General features: G+C 36.9%; 1 protein-coding gene across 2 annotated transcripts in view; it reads left to right on the top strand.

Annotated features, from left to right (window-relative positions):
* The window catches only part of KIF6 (kinesin family member 6), a 272,771-nt gene that overhangs the window by 81,805 nt on the left and 173,760 nt on the right, over positions 1–17,206 (top strand). For both annotated transcript variants that reach the window (XM_067564771.1, XM_067564772.1), the window contains exon 7: positions 7,305–7,511. In XM_067564771.1, the coding sequence (XP_067420872.1) occupies positions 7,305–7,511 (207 nt within the window). The remainder of the gene's footprint in view (positions 1–7,304; positions 7,512–17,206) is intronic.

Raw genomic sequence — 17,206 nt, 5'->3', positions numbered from 1 at the left:
TTCGTTGAAGGAGTCCCTGGCCACCTTTCATTTGCTTGGAGTATACACACCAGGTCCTAGACAAAAGCAAGACAGACACCAAGTGCCTTTTTCCACCAAAGAGCCTTAGAACCTTCAAGGAAACAGAGGTTTGGGTGACCTTTGGCTTTTATATCATCTTCATCCTATGCTGCAAGTATCTTGAGATAGTCGTATTAATGGGATAACTGAGTCGTTCTACAAGCAGTCTAAAGGATCTTTATGCTTACTTCCCTCCCCCTCCATTTGGGAGCTGCCTTTATTTTGGGGTGAAGTCATGAAATTTAATAACATCATATCACTGGGTTCTAGAAATAATCTCAGAAGGATATTCTCAACAATTCTGCACCATCCCTACCCGTCATTCCGAACGGGACTCTTCTCATGAGAAAGTGTTACACCAAGAAGTAGACTGACTTCTTTCTCTCATAGCAGTAGAAGAAGCCTGTTTCTTAATATCAAATTCTTGCCTTAGCTATCATTTGAATAAAAGATCCATTTATCAGTTTTCTTCCTGGAACCAAGGGGAATCTAGGTTACATACTCTGGATGTCCTTACTGCATTATAATTTTATCTACATAAGACCAAATCATTTAGAGTCTCCTCAAAACTCTTTGTTCAGTTTGCAGATAGCTCAAAGAGCCAAACTATTTCTACCCAGAGGCTTCCAGAATGGGTGTCTAGCTGCATTAAGACTTGTTATGTTCTAGCTAGCATTGATCCTTCAGTGCGGATTAGGACCCACTCTATTAGGACTCAGATAGTTTCTGCACCTCTTTTGAGAAACTTACCCATCTCACAGATATGCAAGACAGCTATTTGGGGTTCAGTCTATACATTCATGAGACACTATTTTCTAGGGGAAGTAACTACATGATGCCTCTTTTGACAGAGCTGTATTTCAATCTTTAGGTAGACTCTGAGCACCGACTTCCTTACATCAGCTCACTGCTTGTGAGTCATCAAGAGTGGACTATATTTAAACAAGCAGTTAAAGAAGAAGAAACAGTTACTTACCTAATAGTAACTGTGGATTTTCTAGATGTGTTGTCCCTATATATTCCATGAGGTGCCCTCATTCCCAGCCACTATGGGGTCCTGTAACACCTGGTTTCTATATTGGTGAAGGAAATAAGTGGTGACTGAAGCGGCACCACCCTTCATGAGGGACACAAGGACATAGACACAACCCCAAGGGACACTGTTGGCCAAAAGATTCCAGTCTCAAGCACATGGGGTGCATGTGAACCAAGAGTGGAATATATATGGACAACACATCTTGAAGAACCCATAGTTACTTTAAGGTAATTGACTCTTTTGCATATCACTATGAAGAAAATTAAGTTGGAAGTTGAAGGAAGTGTCTTATAAAGATGTAGAGTCTGTCATGGGCAATGTAAATATGTTGCATGTGTACCATTGGACACTTTTTAATCATATTCTGAGTGGACCTTTTCTTGCTTTGGGAGATTTACATTGTGGGGAATGTCACATTTAACTCATCTTAATTCCTTTTAAAGTGTGTATTTTATTGAGTAAGTTACAAGTTACAGTAGGTTATCATTTCCCAAAGTGTTGAATGCACCTTCAAGGGGACAGGGCACAAATGACTAGCTGGTGTGGAGGAGTAGATTAAATTAAGGTGAAAAAGCCTTTAATACCACATTTGCAGGAGAGCACAATTGATTTCATTTTCCCATATGTATACAGAATAGTATAAACATTACATCAATAATTTCTGTTTATCCATTCATCACATTTAGCTCATCTTTTCTCAAATAGTTCTGTTGTTAATTTAATATAGGCGGTACATCATTCCATTTCTTCTAATTCTTTTATTCTGGTCAACTACATTTCTGTAGATGGTATTTGTTTCTGCAACCGTAATGATGAAATACACCTACTTGTTGCAGTCAAAAAAATTCTAAATAGGTTTGTCTTAATTTCAATAACTCAAGACATTTTTCTTACCACCATAATAATAGGAATTTGGGTGGATGTGTGTCTGAAATATCTCTTATGTTAGTTTTCTAACATTGATGCAGAAGTTGATGCATTACTAAAAAATGTTTTTACAAGATATAAACATTATTGGATCCCTGCATTACAATGCCAGAGCTGGGCATCAGCATTTGACCTGCAATTAATTCCTTTGTATTGTTCACATGACATCACAGAGGACTTGAGCTCCGCATTTGTGGTTTCTGATGTCACAGAATTCCTGGAAGGAATTATTTCTTTGCAAATCATGTAGCTCATCTATTATTCTATATATAGCTTTCACAATAGCAACCATCTGCTCTGAGCCAGGCCTCTCTCCTATTGTTTTTTTCCCTCCTTCACATTAAGTTAATGTGAAAGAATGACTTCATATAATTATGGAAAGAGTGTTGCTAACAAGACCACGACAAACTTTGAAAGCAACCAGCAGAATCTTTGTAGTAGGCATTGAGACCCTGTCTAAAATCATTTCTATTTTTTTCATTTCCAAGTTGTCAGAAAAGCTGCACGGTGAATACTCAGTGAAGTTTCATATGTTAGATGCAAAAAAAGGAACAGGAGCCTTATTGTTTGGCTGGAGTTGTTGACAAGTACGTTTTTGTTTCTGTAGCTTTGTGCCCTGTATCTACGTGTGTGGTACAACTAGGAGAGTGAAGAGGAGGAGGGGGATTATGGTTGCAATTAACATTCCATAATCACATCACATTTAACAGTTTAAATTTTTATTGGTTTACACTTCCTACCCTAGCTCTGCTGGAGTTTTCAGTATGTGGGAACACTTTAGCTGGATATATATGAACTGCAAAGTAGAGATAAAATCCTGTTACTCTGAAAAGTGACTTTGTAAAAATGGCATTTGGAAGTTCCACATTTACTGTGTCAATGATTTCCAGATAAGATTTGCTCAGTTTATATATAAGTAGACTAACAGGGGAGTTCTGACTGCCAGCTTCACAAAACCTGCTTGGGATATGGAAATTCAAGCTCTTTTCTTTGTGGCTTGTGCATCACCATCAGCAATAGGACTCTGTAGGCCAAATGCTGTCCTGAGCTATACCTCTGCTATCCTATTATGCCCTAAATTATGCCTCTGTAACCCTGCTGCCTTCAGTGGGATAAACAGGTATTATTGAGAACATAATTTGAAAACAATGGGGTTGAAGTGATGGCCCCTCAAATGAAACTTACTTAATAATTCTGTTGATAATGTATGAGCCAAAAAAATATCCACTTCACTCTCAGATCCGTGAGTAGTAAAAATCATACATTTTCCACTAAAATAAGTGAACCTGATTCTTCAGTATCCATAGAAACAGAATTGGTGAAATAAAGAAGGCACAATTTAACATATTCACTTTTCAGAGTGTAGTCACACCTTTTAGAAAAACAATTGAGATATTTGGTCATAAACCATTGTATGAATAGTGATATTTTCCCTTCTCTCTCTTTCTCTCATATATATATACTACAAAGATATAGATATATATATATGAGAGAAAGAGAGAGAAGGGAAAATATATATATATATATATATAACACCAGTATGAGTATAGAAGTGAATTACCTGGAATTAATTCCTTCTCATGGCAATTCTATCAACATTGATACCCAGTATGATTAAGTGTTAAAAATTCTGTCTATCTGTCTAATTAAGTATTTATAACACTCTAAACGTCATAGGACTTTATTAAGTTGAATTAAGTAAAAATATGTTTTTCTGTGTGTTGAAAAACAGCTACTGTAATGAGGCTCCTGATAAGAAAGTAGCAATACATTCTTACATTTTAATTTATTTTTAATATTTGCATCCCAGGAGTAACCAGAGACCCCAGTCATGAGTGGAGCCCCATTGTGCCAGGTGCTGTACAAATGTGGTCTCTGCCCTGAAGACCCTCTGGTACAGCATTTGTTCATCATTCCCACTTTTTAATACTCACATAAGTTACTGCATCAACTGGGATAAATCATTACGTACTATTTCCTTTAGATCTTGCTTGTATAAAGTTCTATGAAATTAAAGATGCCTGGACATTTTTTCTGATCTTTTTTAATATCAACTGCCATTTTAGGTGCCTCACTCCAAAACTTAGATCCTCAAAACTCCCACTCAGCTGCTGCTTAATCACACAGACACTTAAAGCCCCCAGGTATCTAAGCTTCCACCGTGCCTACAAATCTGTCGAAGGACATGCACGCAGTTTCCTCAGTCTTGTCACTAGGCACCTAATCCCAAGCAGCATCCTCAGACTAGGCATGCCCCACCTCTCTTGCCTGGAGGTCCCAAATTCCCAATCCAATAGGGGTTCTCATAGACTGCCCCACATAAAACACAGCTAGTGAAGGAGGTAGTGATGGTGGTGATTTTCCTTCTAGTCTTTAGTCCAGTGGTTAGGGAATTCACTCAGGATGTGGGAGACCCCGGCTCAGCTCCCCACTCTGCCTGAATTAAAATCTTGGCTGCACATTATGAAGAGAAGGGAATTGAACTGAGGTCTCCCACATGCTGAGTGAGTTCTGTAATCACTGGGCTAAATATTATAAAGGAGGTCTTATCTTCTCACTCCCACTTTTGTGTGGAGTTAGGCATGCTTCAAACACACTTCTTGAATGGGCTCTGCAGGCAAGATAGGTGGAACAGTGGCTGTCTGACCCTGGTCTGAGGATCATCTGGGGCTTAGGCATTACATAGGTGCCTGGGCACCTGCCTGAGTTAGCAGTGCACAGACCCAGAAGCAGAAATCTGAGCTTTAGGCACCTTAGTCCCTTTGTGGATCTGGGCCTAACTAACTCAAAATAAAACAAAATCCAAGCTAAGCCTTGTTGTAAGCCCATGGTGCTTCTGTAGTTCCTCTTACAGTAGTGTTCAGCGTAGATTGTCTCTCTGTTGAGATCCACGTCCACCTTCCTTATGTCCTCAGTGGGGTTAACAAGCTACACTTGCAACAAGCAAGGCTCATTTAAAATCTCCTAGCAGGGTCAACACCTGTTAAAAGGTGGAACCAAAAGAGAATACTGCAACTCTGTTACAGTTAATTTAACAATACACAAAGACAATTGCCTTGATTTTTTGTTTTAATCTTTAGGATAAGCTTTCGGTTGTAACAAAGACAGGACGCCTAGTACAGGGGTTAAAACAAAGGAATATGAGTCAGAAATTTTGACTTCTCTTTTCACAGTCACAAATAATTGAGGGTGGATTTAGCTTGCAAGCTCAAATAAAGGCCATTTTATATTTAACTACCTTATTGTGCCTACACATCAGATACTTATCTGTCAATGTGCACTTAGTTGCCTCTATAGTTATTTGCAGGTGACACCAAAAATAACCCTATTTAAATATCAGGCCTTTAATCTCACTACCGTTCTATAAACTGGAGATAATAATACTTCTTGACAAAGGTTTTGTGAGTCTTACTGTTTGTAATAATAGCTTTGAGATTAATAATAGCTTTGAAAGTGTTTTAGATGTCAAAGGATATTACTGAATATACAATAAGAAAACAAACACAGATCAGATGGTGGTATCTTACCATTTGGGAGGGTAAGCAATTGTCAAGTGTCTAGTTATAAGATTCTCTGTCCTAATTTTCAGAGGCACTGAGCAGCTGTAACTCCACTGAAGTCAGAGGTCAGCTTCTCTGGAAATCTGGCCATACATTGCCATATGTCATTGTGCCAGTAGTTGAGGAATGGTTACAACAGCCATACAAAATAGTAAGGTATAAAGTTGCATCCTTTTGTAAAAGGATTTGTCCAAATTATACTCCTGTCTGAATCTGCCAAGTCAGAAAATTTTGGTAACTAAGAGTATTGAAAATATAACCGTTTGATGTTTATAGAAACACCTTTTTTCAAGCTTCAGTGGTAAGTACCTAGCTAGAAGCATGTCACAATGAACTAGTTGTGGTAACTGCACATTTCCATTTCACAGCCATGTTTCCGTTTCAAGCAGCGTCTGAGTTATCATGTTGTCAGGAAAGTGAAGTACTGCACTATAATTCAGTATATTAATAAAATCGTAATGCTTATTTTCCTGTGCTTTAAAAATTCATATTTGTAGAAAACTACACTTTCTACCCCATATGGCTTTATAGCCATCAGATGAGTTAATTAAAATGAAAATTCTTGCTATCCTTTCTTCTACTACAGATAAAAAAGAACAATATGTGCAACTTGATCTGCCTTTTCTCCATCTCCCCACACTTTAAAAATCAATACTGAAGACATCCTGCACAACACAATGTGCTTCATAAACAAGCATAGTTAATAAAATTAGAGACCATAACAAAGCATACTATACAAAATGGGATGCTTAAGTACAGTAGTTAAGTGGGAAATGTATTACAAGTTTTCTAGGCCTGCTGATCATAGTGCATAGTACCACAAGGTTATACAGAATGCAGTTAGAAGCTGATATTTTTCAACATTTCTATCCATTTGATGGTTTTAAAAGATTCCATTCGTCTGGACTTTTTCTTCTTGCTCGTATTCATCAGTTACATGTATACAGAAAACATACAAATTTGCTTAGCCATGTACCTGTTTTTGCACAAGTTAACTGTATCATTGGTTGAAGTTGTCTTCCATTATAATGTGAAGTCTCTTACCCACATTCATGGTGAGAGCTAACTTCTTACCTTCTTCTTCTACTAGAACTCTTAGTGCTACATTTCTAGCATTAGTTTGATTTAGTCTCTGATTTAGAAATTGGATACTAAAGAACCAAATTAAAGGGAGTAATCTGTAAAGCTTTGGAGAGTTTTACATTCCAAATATTTTGATGAAAGGAAGCATTTAAAAGTAAGATCAGCTGTGATTGTTGTTACCTTCAAGAGGTGCTAATTAAGTTCATTAACTTTCCAAGTGATTGTGTAATCATATTGCCCTTTCTCTCAATTAGAATGTGCAAATTGTAGATCATGGCTAATGAAACTACTAATGAAACTTATCTTGGTGCTAAAGTAAATGCTACACATATTTGCTGTCTGCTAATATAATGAATCCATGTTATAACTATCCAAATTTTAGGCCAGACTGTGAGCTTCCTACTTCCATTGCTGAGCAGCTATTTGCATAAGTAGTCCCAATTACTTCAATGGGAATTTTCGTGTATGTAACAGTTTACCAATGGGCATTAAGGGGTTACAATCTGGGCCTCTCTTTGCAGAGATCTGAGTGTAGTGATTTATAAGCTAACAAATCTGGTTTGGTCAGTTCTGGTGCTACGGCAGTTATATTTTGCTATATTTTTTTTAGTCAAAACTTAGTAATCTTTTCTTCACAGACTCCAATGAACCAAGCCTCAACTCGTTCCCACTGCATTTTCACCATTCACATCTCAAGCAAGGAACCAGGATCTGCAACCGTCCGACGTTCCAAGCTACATTTAGTAGACTTAGCTGGTTCAGAGCGTGTTGCAAAGACTGGAGTTGGAGGTCAACTCCTGACAGAGGCCAAATATATCAATCTGTCATTACACTACTTGGAACAGGTAAAATTAGCAGACTGTGAAACTCTGTCTTTTACTTATTTATTTATTTATTTATTTATATCCATGTATGTTGCTTTTGAAATCTTGAATCCTGTCTTATTTAGTTTCAGGACAATGTATTACTGCATTGTTTCTCAACCTTTTCAGGTTGGTGACTTCTTATTGAAATTCAAAATTTTTGAACCCCTTTCCCCACACTTCATATTTATGTAAAAAATGTATCAGTGCTAACAATGCTAAGCGTATATAATCTTTTTGTATTTCCTTTTGTTATAGAGACTCTTTAAAGGGGAAAATACCATGCTTGATACTTTTTAAGATGTTATTACAAGCTCTTACCATTCATAGGTGGTATTTGCGCAGTTGCTGAAGTTCAATACTGTTGTTTTGTGTTAAAAAGACAAACTCACAGGGAGAAAGAAAAGAATGACAGAGGCAAGAACATGCTGATTCTGTATCTGTCTTTTTCACTAGCAGCATAGTTGCTGGAAAATTACGGGCATGGAACTTTGTTTTATTAGCCACTCGGAGTCTGGATAGACTTGTATCAGATTACTCAGGCGTTGTTTTTAGCTCTTCTCATTGGTTATAGCAAATGATTGCAAGAGTAGTTTCATCCTAGATAGCCTAACTGAGTTTTTATTAGATAGAAGGTAAAAAGGAGAAACAGAAAGGAATTAGGTGGTGATGGAAACTTACAAACTAGGGAGAGGAGCCATAATAAGAACCTTTGGGTCACATCCTAGCTATCACTCAGGCTTCAGCTGATCCTATTAAAACGGTGATGTCATTTGGTTTCCTTTTCTCACCTGATTTGGTTAGGACCTCTTTCAGGACCAGAAAAATTGTGTGACGGTAAATGCCAAGGTCTCAGCAGGCTGGAGAAAGGGGGTAATAATATCTATGATGATGAAACTTCTTGTCACTCAATGGTACTGTGACAGACCCCTGGGGTACAACATGGACTGTGAGACCGCTGTGTCCTTAGGGTACCTTTGACACTGCTCTGCTAGTGACAAACAGCCCTTCAGGTTTCTCTCTCACACAAGCATTAGCATATGAAGGCACACACAATGTTACATGCAGGCTCACAGCCTCCTATGAACTATACACAGGGAGACACCAGTACATCCCCAGATATCCAGCTTTGCATCCCAGAAATATATCCTTTTACACCGTTCAAGATTTCCTCTTGAACAATGCAAGCTCATTAATTAGTTTGCCACTTCATCAAAGGATAGTGGACTCCTTTTGTAAGCTGAGCAGATCCTCCAAGCATTCAGTACAAACTCACTGGTTAAGATTAAACATTAAAATACGTTTTTTAGCCACAGAAAAATATAGCTTTAAAGGGATTATAAGTGGTAGCATAGAGATCAGAGATGGTTACGTCAGAAATAAAAAGTAAACATGCATTCTAAATCCTAAACTTTATTAGACTAAGTAAAATTTGAATCAAACATCTTTTCTCATCCTACTGGATGTTGCAAGCAGCTGACAGTTCTTAGTACACAGGCTGAATTCCTTTCTCAGCATGGGACCAATCTCCTCAATTCAAAGTCTTTTTATTCCCAAACATTCTTGTTACCTTCAGAGTAGGTGGGAGAGGAAAGAGAGGTGATTTCATGATGCCACTGTCCCTTATTTTATATGCTCAGTTCATGTGCCTGGAAAAATACTGCCTCAAACATGGAGTCAAGTGTCCTGAGGCTGTGCTGCATCATGGAGTTCAGTACCATCCCCATTGTGTGGAGCTCGAGCAACTGTCTCTTACTGAATTGTAAATCTCTTGTTTACAATTCACCTTCTGGTCAATAGATGGTGATGGTAGCTTAACACCCAGCAGACTGTGGGTCACCTTCTTTGTTGTCACTGGAGAGCTAGCTCTGGGCACCTTCCAGACTCACAACATTTTTCAATAACAACCATATAGCAAAATCTCATAACTCCATATACAATGATGATATACTTATGTTGACAGAAAAATGAGTTTCAGCAAATCATGACCTTTCATATGATAGCTTCCAAGGCACTCTTTGTACACAATATCATAACCATATACAAGTGGTGAATATAGGGGTTATAGGGTGCTATTTTGAGGTACAGTATGTCACAGGTCCCTTTCTTCTTCCTCCCTTTGTTCTCTCCTTCCAGCCAGCTTACATAATTGTCTCATGCTCCCCAGAACAACAGTGTTTGAAAGAGATGACAATCTCCTCTCATCAAAATAGGGATCTGATGGTTCCATTTATAGACACTCCTTCTCATCTTAACATTTTTTGTGTTGCTATTACAATGTTGTGACCCACTAGAAGTCTTTTCAACTTCAGTTTATGCTTCTTTTATAAACCATTGTTACATACTATTTCTATAGGTCTCCCTGGGCTTTTGTTACCTTTTGTCCACTTTGGACAATCCAAAACTCCAACCAAGGATAAAAGTATCAGTAAAACAATATATTAATCAATAAATTACTATTGCTGTATATATGTTTTGTTGTTGCTGTTTTAATAAGTTTGAATAATTATGGCTTAGATTTTTTTTTCAAAGGCTCTTTTGATTGTAGATGTAAGCCCTCACACCTGCCAGAGGACTGAAGTTCTTTTTGAATGTTAATACATAGTATTGTTTTCATAGTCCAGTAAACACTATGCCTGTTGCCAGACTTTTGTTGGTTTTGGAATCCTACTAGTGAATACAGTACTTTTTCCAAAAGTTTCCTTTAAAACATTTATACTTCACAATAACAGGGTACATCTTGGCCCATGAGGCTGACATTCAATGAGACAAGTGGAATAAAGAATGAAGAAATGTACAGTATGCTCTGCTCAACTTTGTACCTCATGAAATGTTTTCCCTTTAATGCATGGGGACTTATCTCACTGCATACAGCATTCAGCAAAATAGTCAAATGAGAAACCCTTGAAAATAGGCTATTTTGTTTTTCTAAAGCTGGAAAATATCAACCAGCTTCCACTAACCAATGAGGTTTGAGGAGGGTTGGATTTTTTTAAACAAAAGTCTTAGTCAATGTTTAACCTGCACTGAGAGGCACACATGAAGACCATTAAAGTAGCTGGCTAGATAGTAAAAATGATGCTGTTGATACCACTGGCCTTTTTCCACCCTCCTGCATTCTGGCCTCTTCTACTTGGAACTGTGATATTATGGAATACCAGAGCAGTCAAAATCCTTCCTTTAGTTCCACTGCATTCTGTTTCATAATTTGTTTTATTTAAAGACATTAGAAATACCTGCAGGAACAGAGGGAGATATACATGCTTTCAAAATATCCAATATTAGGGCTGTCAAATGATTAAAAAAAAGAATCACAATTAATTGCGAGATTAAAAAAATAGTCATGATTAATCGCAGTTTTAATCACACTGTTAAACCATAATACAATACCAATTTAAATTTATAATAAATATGGTGAATGTTCTTCTACATTTTGAAATATATTGATTTCAATTACAATACAGAGTGTACAGTGCTCACCTTATATTGTTATTTTTTTACAAATATTTACACTGTAAAAAAGATAAACAAAAGAAACAGTATTTTTCAGTTCACTTCATACAAGTACTGTAAGTGCAATCTCTTTGTCATGAAAGCGCGTCTTACAAATGTAGAATTATATATTTTTACATAACTGCACTCAAAAACAAAACAATGTAAAACTTTAGAGCCTACAAGTTGAAGCATGAAGGGGCATATGAATGGGATTTGTATGAGGTGAATTGAAAAATATTATTTATAATAAATTTAAATTGGTATTGTATTATGGTTTAACAGTGTGATTAAAACTGCGATTAATCATGACTATTTTTTAATCTCGCAGTGAATTTTTTTAATCTTAACAGTACAATTAAAACTGTGATTAATCATGACTATTTTTAATCTAATTTGTTTTGTGTTAATTGCATGCATTAGCTGTGATTAATTGACAGCCCTACTTAATATATATTCTAGGGTTTACCTATCTCTAGTATTAAGGCATGAGGTGGAAGTGTATTGATTCTAACCAATAAAGGATTGCAGAAATCCCCTTTTAAAGTGTATAACCTTCAGACTCTTATTGGTGGTATAAATTGAATTTATATATGATCTAAAAAAACCAAATCAGATATGTGTATTTACTTTACATTCCAAACATGGATTTAGTACCACAGGTAACCAGTCAGAAAACACACTGTCTTTCCCAAATCTGAAAGCCTTTTCATAAGTAAGGAAATGCATGAGCAGGTACATATTCATCAGACAATACATAGATATCTAAGGCATCCTGAGAAATAGTGCCTACTCTCAATTTATTCCATTTTCCACTAATCTACACTGTATAGGCTCCTTTCTCAGCATTCCCAGATCCTTGGAAAACTTTGGCTGGACTTTAAGTAGCCCTTAATATGTCTTTCTGTCTGCTATTGCACAGGCAAGACACCTTTGAAATTTACAAATCTTGACAGCAGATAGCACTAAAATTGAGAACAGAATTTTTAAAAATCCATATCAATTTAAATTTGATTTAAAGCAGAAAAACTACCTTTTAATTGTGGTCATGATTAGATAAGTGACTGTAAAAAACAGGTTTTTTCTAGGTCAACTGAACTGCTCCATGTGTGCATTCAGAGTCATATATGTTTATTTTTCTGACAAAAATAATTTTTGCCTACTCATCATTCCTATCTCCCATGAGTTTTTGTGAGGCTAAATTTGTAATGTTTAGAAAGCACTCTGAGATGTTCAGATTGAAGTTTATATATAGGGCAAAGTATCATTATTGTTATTATTTTATTCCTTTTTACTCCTATTAGCTCTGCCAAATAAAGACAGTTTTGGGTGGGCAAGATGCATTCTGTTGTGGATCACACATCATTAATAAAAATGGTTATTAAGGGACTGATCTAAATTCCATTTAACATACTGCAAAGACTCCTATTAGGTGCATTGAGAATTGGGCGCTAAAGCCCCGATCCTGCAATGAGCTCTGCATAAGTGTACACACAGATCTTATTGCAGGCTCAAATTCTGAATGAATCCTGATTATAGAATCTTTTACTGAGGTTTCTAATGCATGAACCTGAAAGAGTTCAGCTTTATTCTCATACTCAAAACTAAGTTTGCAGTCAAATCAATGTATGTCAAATCCAAAAGTTTCATATAATAAAATAATGTAAAATTAATATATAATTTTTAAAATTATGCTTGTAAAGATAGGGTATTGTGGGTGTGGCATGACACACTGAAGAGGTTTGTAACCATGCTGAATAGTTCCAGAATGTGCAATCATCAGGAAATAATTACATGGTATGAAGGATTCTTCAGCCAAGCAGATAATAGTTTTCATAGAAGTCAATTTTTAAAATCAGAGTGATAAAAAAGTGTTCTTAAGCTGATTACATAATGAGGCTTATTAAGATAATTGAGAGAAGAGCTACTGTACATGTATCTGTACAGTATTTCAGAGAGAAGTTTCCATTAAGACACTTCATAATGAAGGTGCTCAGATTTTAAAATAAGAATAAATTTTGTCAGGGGAAAAAAGTGTCTTGACAGCATATTGCACAAATATTGTGCAATCAGAATTCTTCTAAACTTAAATCTAAGCAATTTCAGTTCAGTTGTTAAAAAATAAAAAATTTAAGTATTTGCATATAAAAGTGGATGTGTATAATTTTCCCTTCTTTCACCCTTCTTAGCCTTTAAGATCTTCAAGGATTGGGGGACACCATAATAATGCATATTTCTATTATTAATAATAATGATTCATCCGCAAGAGTGGATCCCATTTCAGGATCCAGGTCATATGCAGTATTACAATATAAAATAATGAAATATAATGATTTGGCTGGTTTGAGGAATACACCTGTTAACTGCTATTTAAAATCTATTATCATAATGGTACATGGTAATAAATAGGTTTTATTGGCATGAGTTTGTGGAGATGTCATCACTCATGCATGTTGATGGAACTAAACTCTTATTAATATAATTAACAAATTAAATTGTAACATCACTATATTATGTTTATGCTATATTTTATAGAAATGATATTTTATACAATTTTTTAGTTTTAATTTGTTGTTGATACTATTGTATTTTTTCTTAGGTAACAGGTAGAGATGTCAGAGTGAGAGAAAAAAAAGAATAAAATTTTAAAACTTCTAAAATGATATAAATAAATGTATTGTTCATCAGGGAACCAACGATTTTAACATCTGGTATTTTGGAACCTCCCAAAACTAGATACAGATGCTTCAAACAATTGGTAGGCATAGATTTCCACCTTCCCTAAGGCATAAAGATGTTTCTAGACCTAATAAGTTTCAAAATATTGGATTTAAGGGATACAGATTCTCTAATAGTGTATAATGGAGCTATACCAATTTACGCTGGCAGGGGATTTGCTCTTAAAATTGTCTTAGTTCAAGATATGGCATTTATTTTGCATCTTTAACAGTCCCATCAATACTCTTCTTTCTAATCCATCTTTACCAAGACTACTAACATTCCAGACTGATAAGCAGCTTTCAAACTGCTACCATTTAAAGAAAAAAAAAAGTCAAAAATGTTTCTTTCACCCCAAATGTGAAATTCCTTCCTATCTCCATATTATGTTGACTCAAAATCCAGTATGGATAATATTCATTCACACATGGTTCTGTAATTTATCACATGGCTGCAGAAAACAAGATGTTTAACATATGGATATTATTACATGATCAACAGCATATAATTTCTATAAACCAATATAGTGATAATATCCATATGATGAACTTTGTATTTAGGGCCTTATCCTGCTCCCATTCAAGTTCATAATCCAACATGTGTTGACTTAATTTTCACCCTTTTGCCTTGATCCTGCACACACACTTAAACATGTGAGCAACTTTCTGCATATAAAGCCCATTGACTTTAATAAAATTGCCCATGTGAATAAAATTATGTGTTTGCAGTTATTGTTTTGAACCTGTACTATTCCTCACCAGCTCTTTGGTCATTTGCTATATCCTACAGGTCTACCTTTTATATTCCACACTTCAGAATATATTTTAGACAGTTGCCATGTTAAAAAAATATTTAAAAGGTGTCAAAATGTTTCTTTCTCCCCAAATATGCGGATTTTCTCCCTTAAATTACAGTAATCCAAGCTGACAAATTTCACTCCTGGATCAGTGGCATTGTTAAGTTCTATTACCTTGTAACTGAACCCATATCTTTTGAGGTGCAGTCTGATACCTTATCCACAAAATCATCCTTGCCTTTACACCACTGTAAGGAGGAAATTTCCACCTCTTCAGTAATAAAGCAAATGTCTTTAGTGCTGGTGCATTAACAGTTCATTAACCTTGCTGTCGTTCATTAAACTTCATTAGTTCATTTTTGGTCTAGTTCCATATTTCAAAGAGGACAGGATCAAAGCAAACTAACAAACTGTTAGAGTGCATCAGCAGGTCCACATGGACAATTAGTCCATTGCAAGCTAGTGCAGAATAGATTCACACCTCAATTTGCTGCAAAGTAAGTAGACAACACCTTAATTTCTCTCTTCTCCAGATTGTCCTATTTATACTCAAAAGTCTCTTACAACTTTCTGAAGAAGGATGATCTTGTGGTTAAATTATTACACTGAGAATTAAAAGAATTAAGTTCAGTTACCAGCTTTGCCACAGTCTTCCTCCGTAAGCTTCAGCAAGCTATTTAATTTCTCTGAACCTTGGGTCCCCATCTGTAAAATGAGGATAATACTTTCTTCTTCTCACCCTTTGCCTGTCTTGCCCGTTTAGAGCATACTGTTTGCAGCAGGGACTGTTTGTTATGTGTATGTGCGCAGCCACTATCTGACAGAATGAGGGCTTTAGGAACTTCTGTCATATAAATGATAATAAAATTATTTGCTTTCAGTAGGTTGCAAGATACTTAATCTTAAAATCATTCCTCTAGAAAAGCTATTTAAAATAGCTTTTGAAAGTGTTAAAATTAATACTATTTATTTGCCCATCTATGGGCATGGAATCATAGAATATTAAGGATGGAAGGGACTTCTGGCGGTCACCTAGTCCAACCCCCTGCTCAAAGCAGGACCAACCCCAAGTAAATCATCCCAGCCAGGGCTTTGTCAAGCCAGGCCTTAAAAACCTCTAAGGATGGAGATTCCACCACTTCCCTAAGTAACCCATTCCAGTGCTTCACCACCCTCCTAGTGAAAAAGCTTTTCCTAATATCCAACCTAGACCTCCCCCACTGCAACTTGAGACCATTGCTCCTTGTTCTGTCATCTGCCACCACTAAGAACAACCTAGTTCCATCCTCCCTAAAACCTTTCTTCAGGTAGTTGAAGGCCTCTATCAAATCCCTCCTCACTCTTCTCTTCTGCAGACTAAACAAGCCCTGTTCCCTCAGCCTCTTCTCATAAGTCATGTGTCCCAACCCCGTAATCTTTTTTGTTGCCCTCTGCTGGACTGTCTCAATTTGTCCACATCCTTTCTGTAGTGGGGGTTCCAAAACGGACACAATACTCCAAATGTGGCCTCACCAGTGCCGAATAGAAGGAAATAAACACTTCCCTCGATCTTTTGGCAATGCTCCTACTAATGCAGCCCAATATGCCGTTAGCCTTCTTGACAACAAGGGCACACTGTTGACTCTCATCCAGCTTCTTGTCCACTGTAACCCCCAGGTCTTTTTCTCCAGAACTGCTGCTTAGCCAGTCGATCCCCAGTCTGTAGCAGTGCATCGGACTCTTCCATTCAGGACTCTGCACTTGTCCTTGTTGAACCTCATCAGATTTCTTTTGGCCCAATCCTCCAATTTGTCTAGGTCACTCTGTATCCTACCCCGACCCTCCACTGTATCTACCACTCACCTCAGCTTAGTTTCATCCACAAACTTGCTGAGAGTGCAATCCACCCCATCCTCCAGATTATTAATGAATATGTTGAATAAAACTGGCCCCAGGACTGACCCCTAGGGCACTTCTGTTGACTGGTCTGTAGTTCCCCAGGTTCTCCTTCTTCTCTTTTTTAAAGATGGGCACTATATTTGCCTTTTTGCAATCATCTGGGACTTCCCCCCAATTGCCATGAGTTTTCAAAGATGATGGCCAATGGCTCTGCAGTCACGTCAGCCAACTCTTTCAGTACCCTCAGATGCATTGCATCCAGTCCCATGAACTTGTGCATGTCCAGCTTTTCTAAATAGTCCTGAACCTGTTTTTTCAGCACTGAGGGCTGCTCACCTCCTCCCCATACTGTGCTGCCCAGTTCAGTAGTCTGGGAGCTGATCTTGTCTGTGATGACAGAGACAAAAAAAGCATTGAATTCTTCAGCTTTTTCCACATCATCTGTCACTAAGTTTCCGCCCCAGTTCAGTAAGGGACCCACCCTTTTCCTGATCTTTCTCTTGTTGCTAACATACCTGTAGAAACCCTTCTTGTTATCTTTCATATCCCTTGCTAGCTGCAACTCAGTTGTGTTTTGGACTTCCTGATTTCACTCCTGAATACTTGAGCAGTACTTTTATACTCCTCCATAGTCATGTGTTCAAGTTTCCACTTCTTGTAAGCTTCCTTTTTGTATTTAAACTCACTGAAGATTTCTTTGTTAAGCCAAGCTGGTTGCCTGCCATATTTGCTAACCTTTCTGCACATTGGGATGGTTTGTGCATGCGCCCTCAATAAGGTTTCTTTAAAATAC

This window comes from Emydura macquarii, unplaced genomic scaffold (genome assembly GCF_026122565.2).
Source record: "Emydura macquarii macquarii isolate MOO-44397 ecotype Brisbane River unplaced genomic scaffold, CSIRO-AGI_Emac_v2 contig_2676, whole genome shotgun sequence".
Taxonomy (NCBI): domain Eukaryota; kingdom Metazoa; phylum Chordata; order Testudines; family Chelidae; genus Emydura; species Emydura macquarii.
Note: the sequence above shows the minus strand (reverse complement) of the source record. Positions and strands in the feature narration are given on the sequence as shown.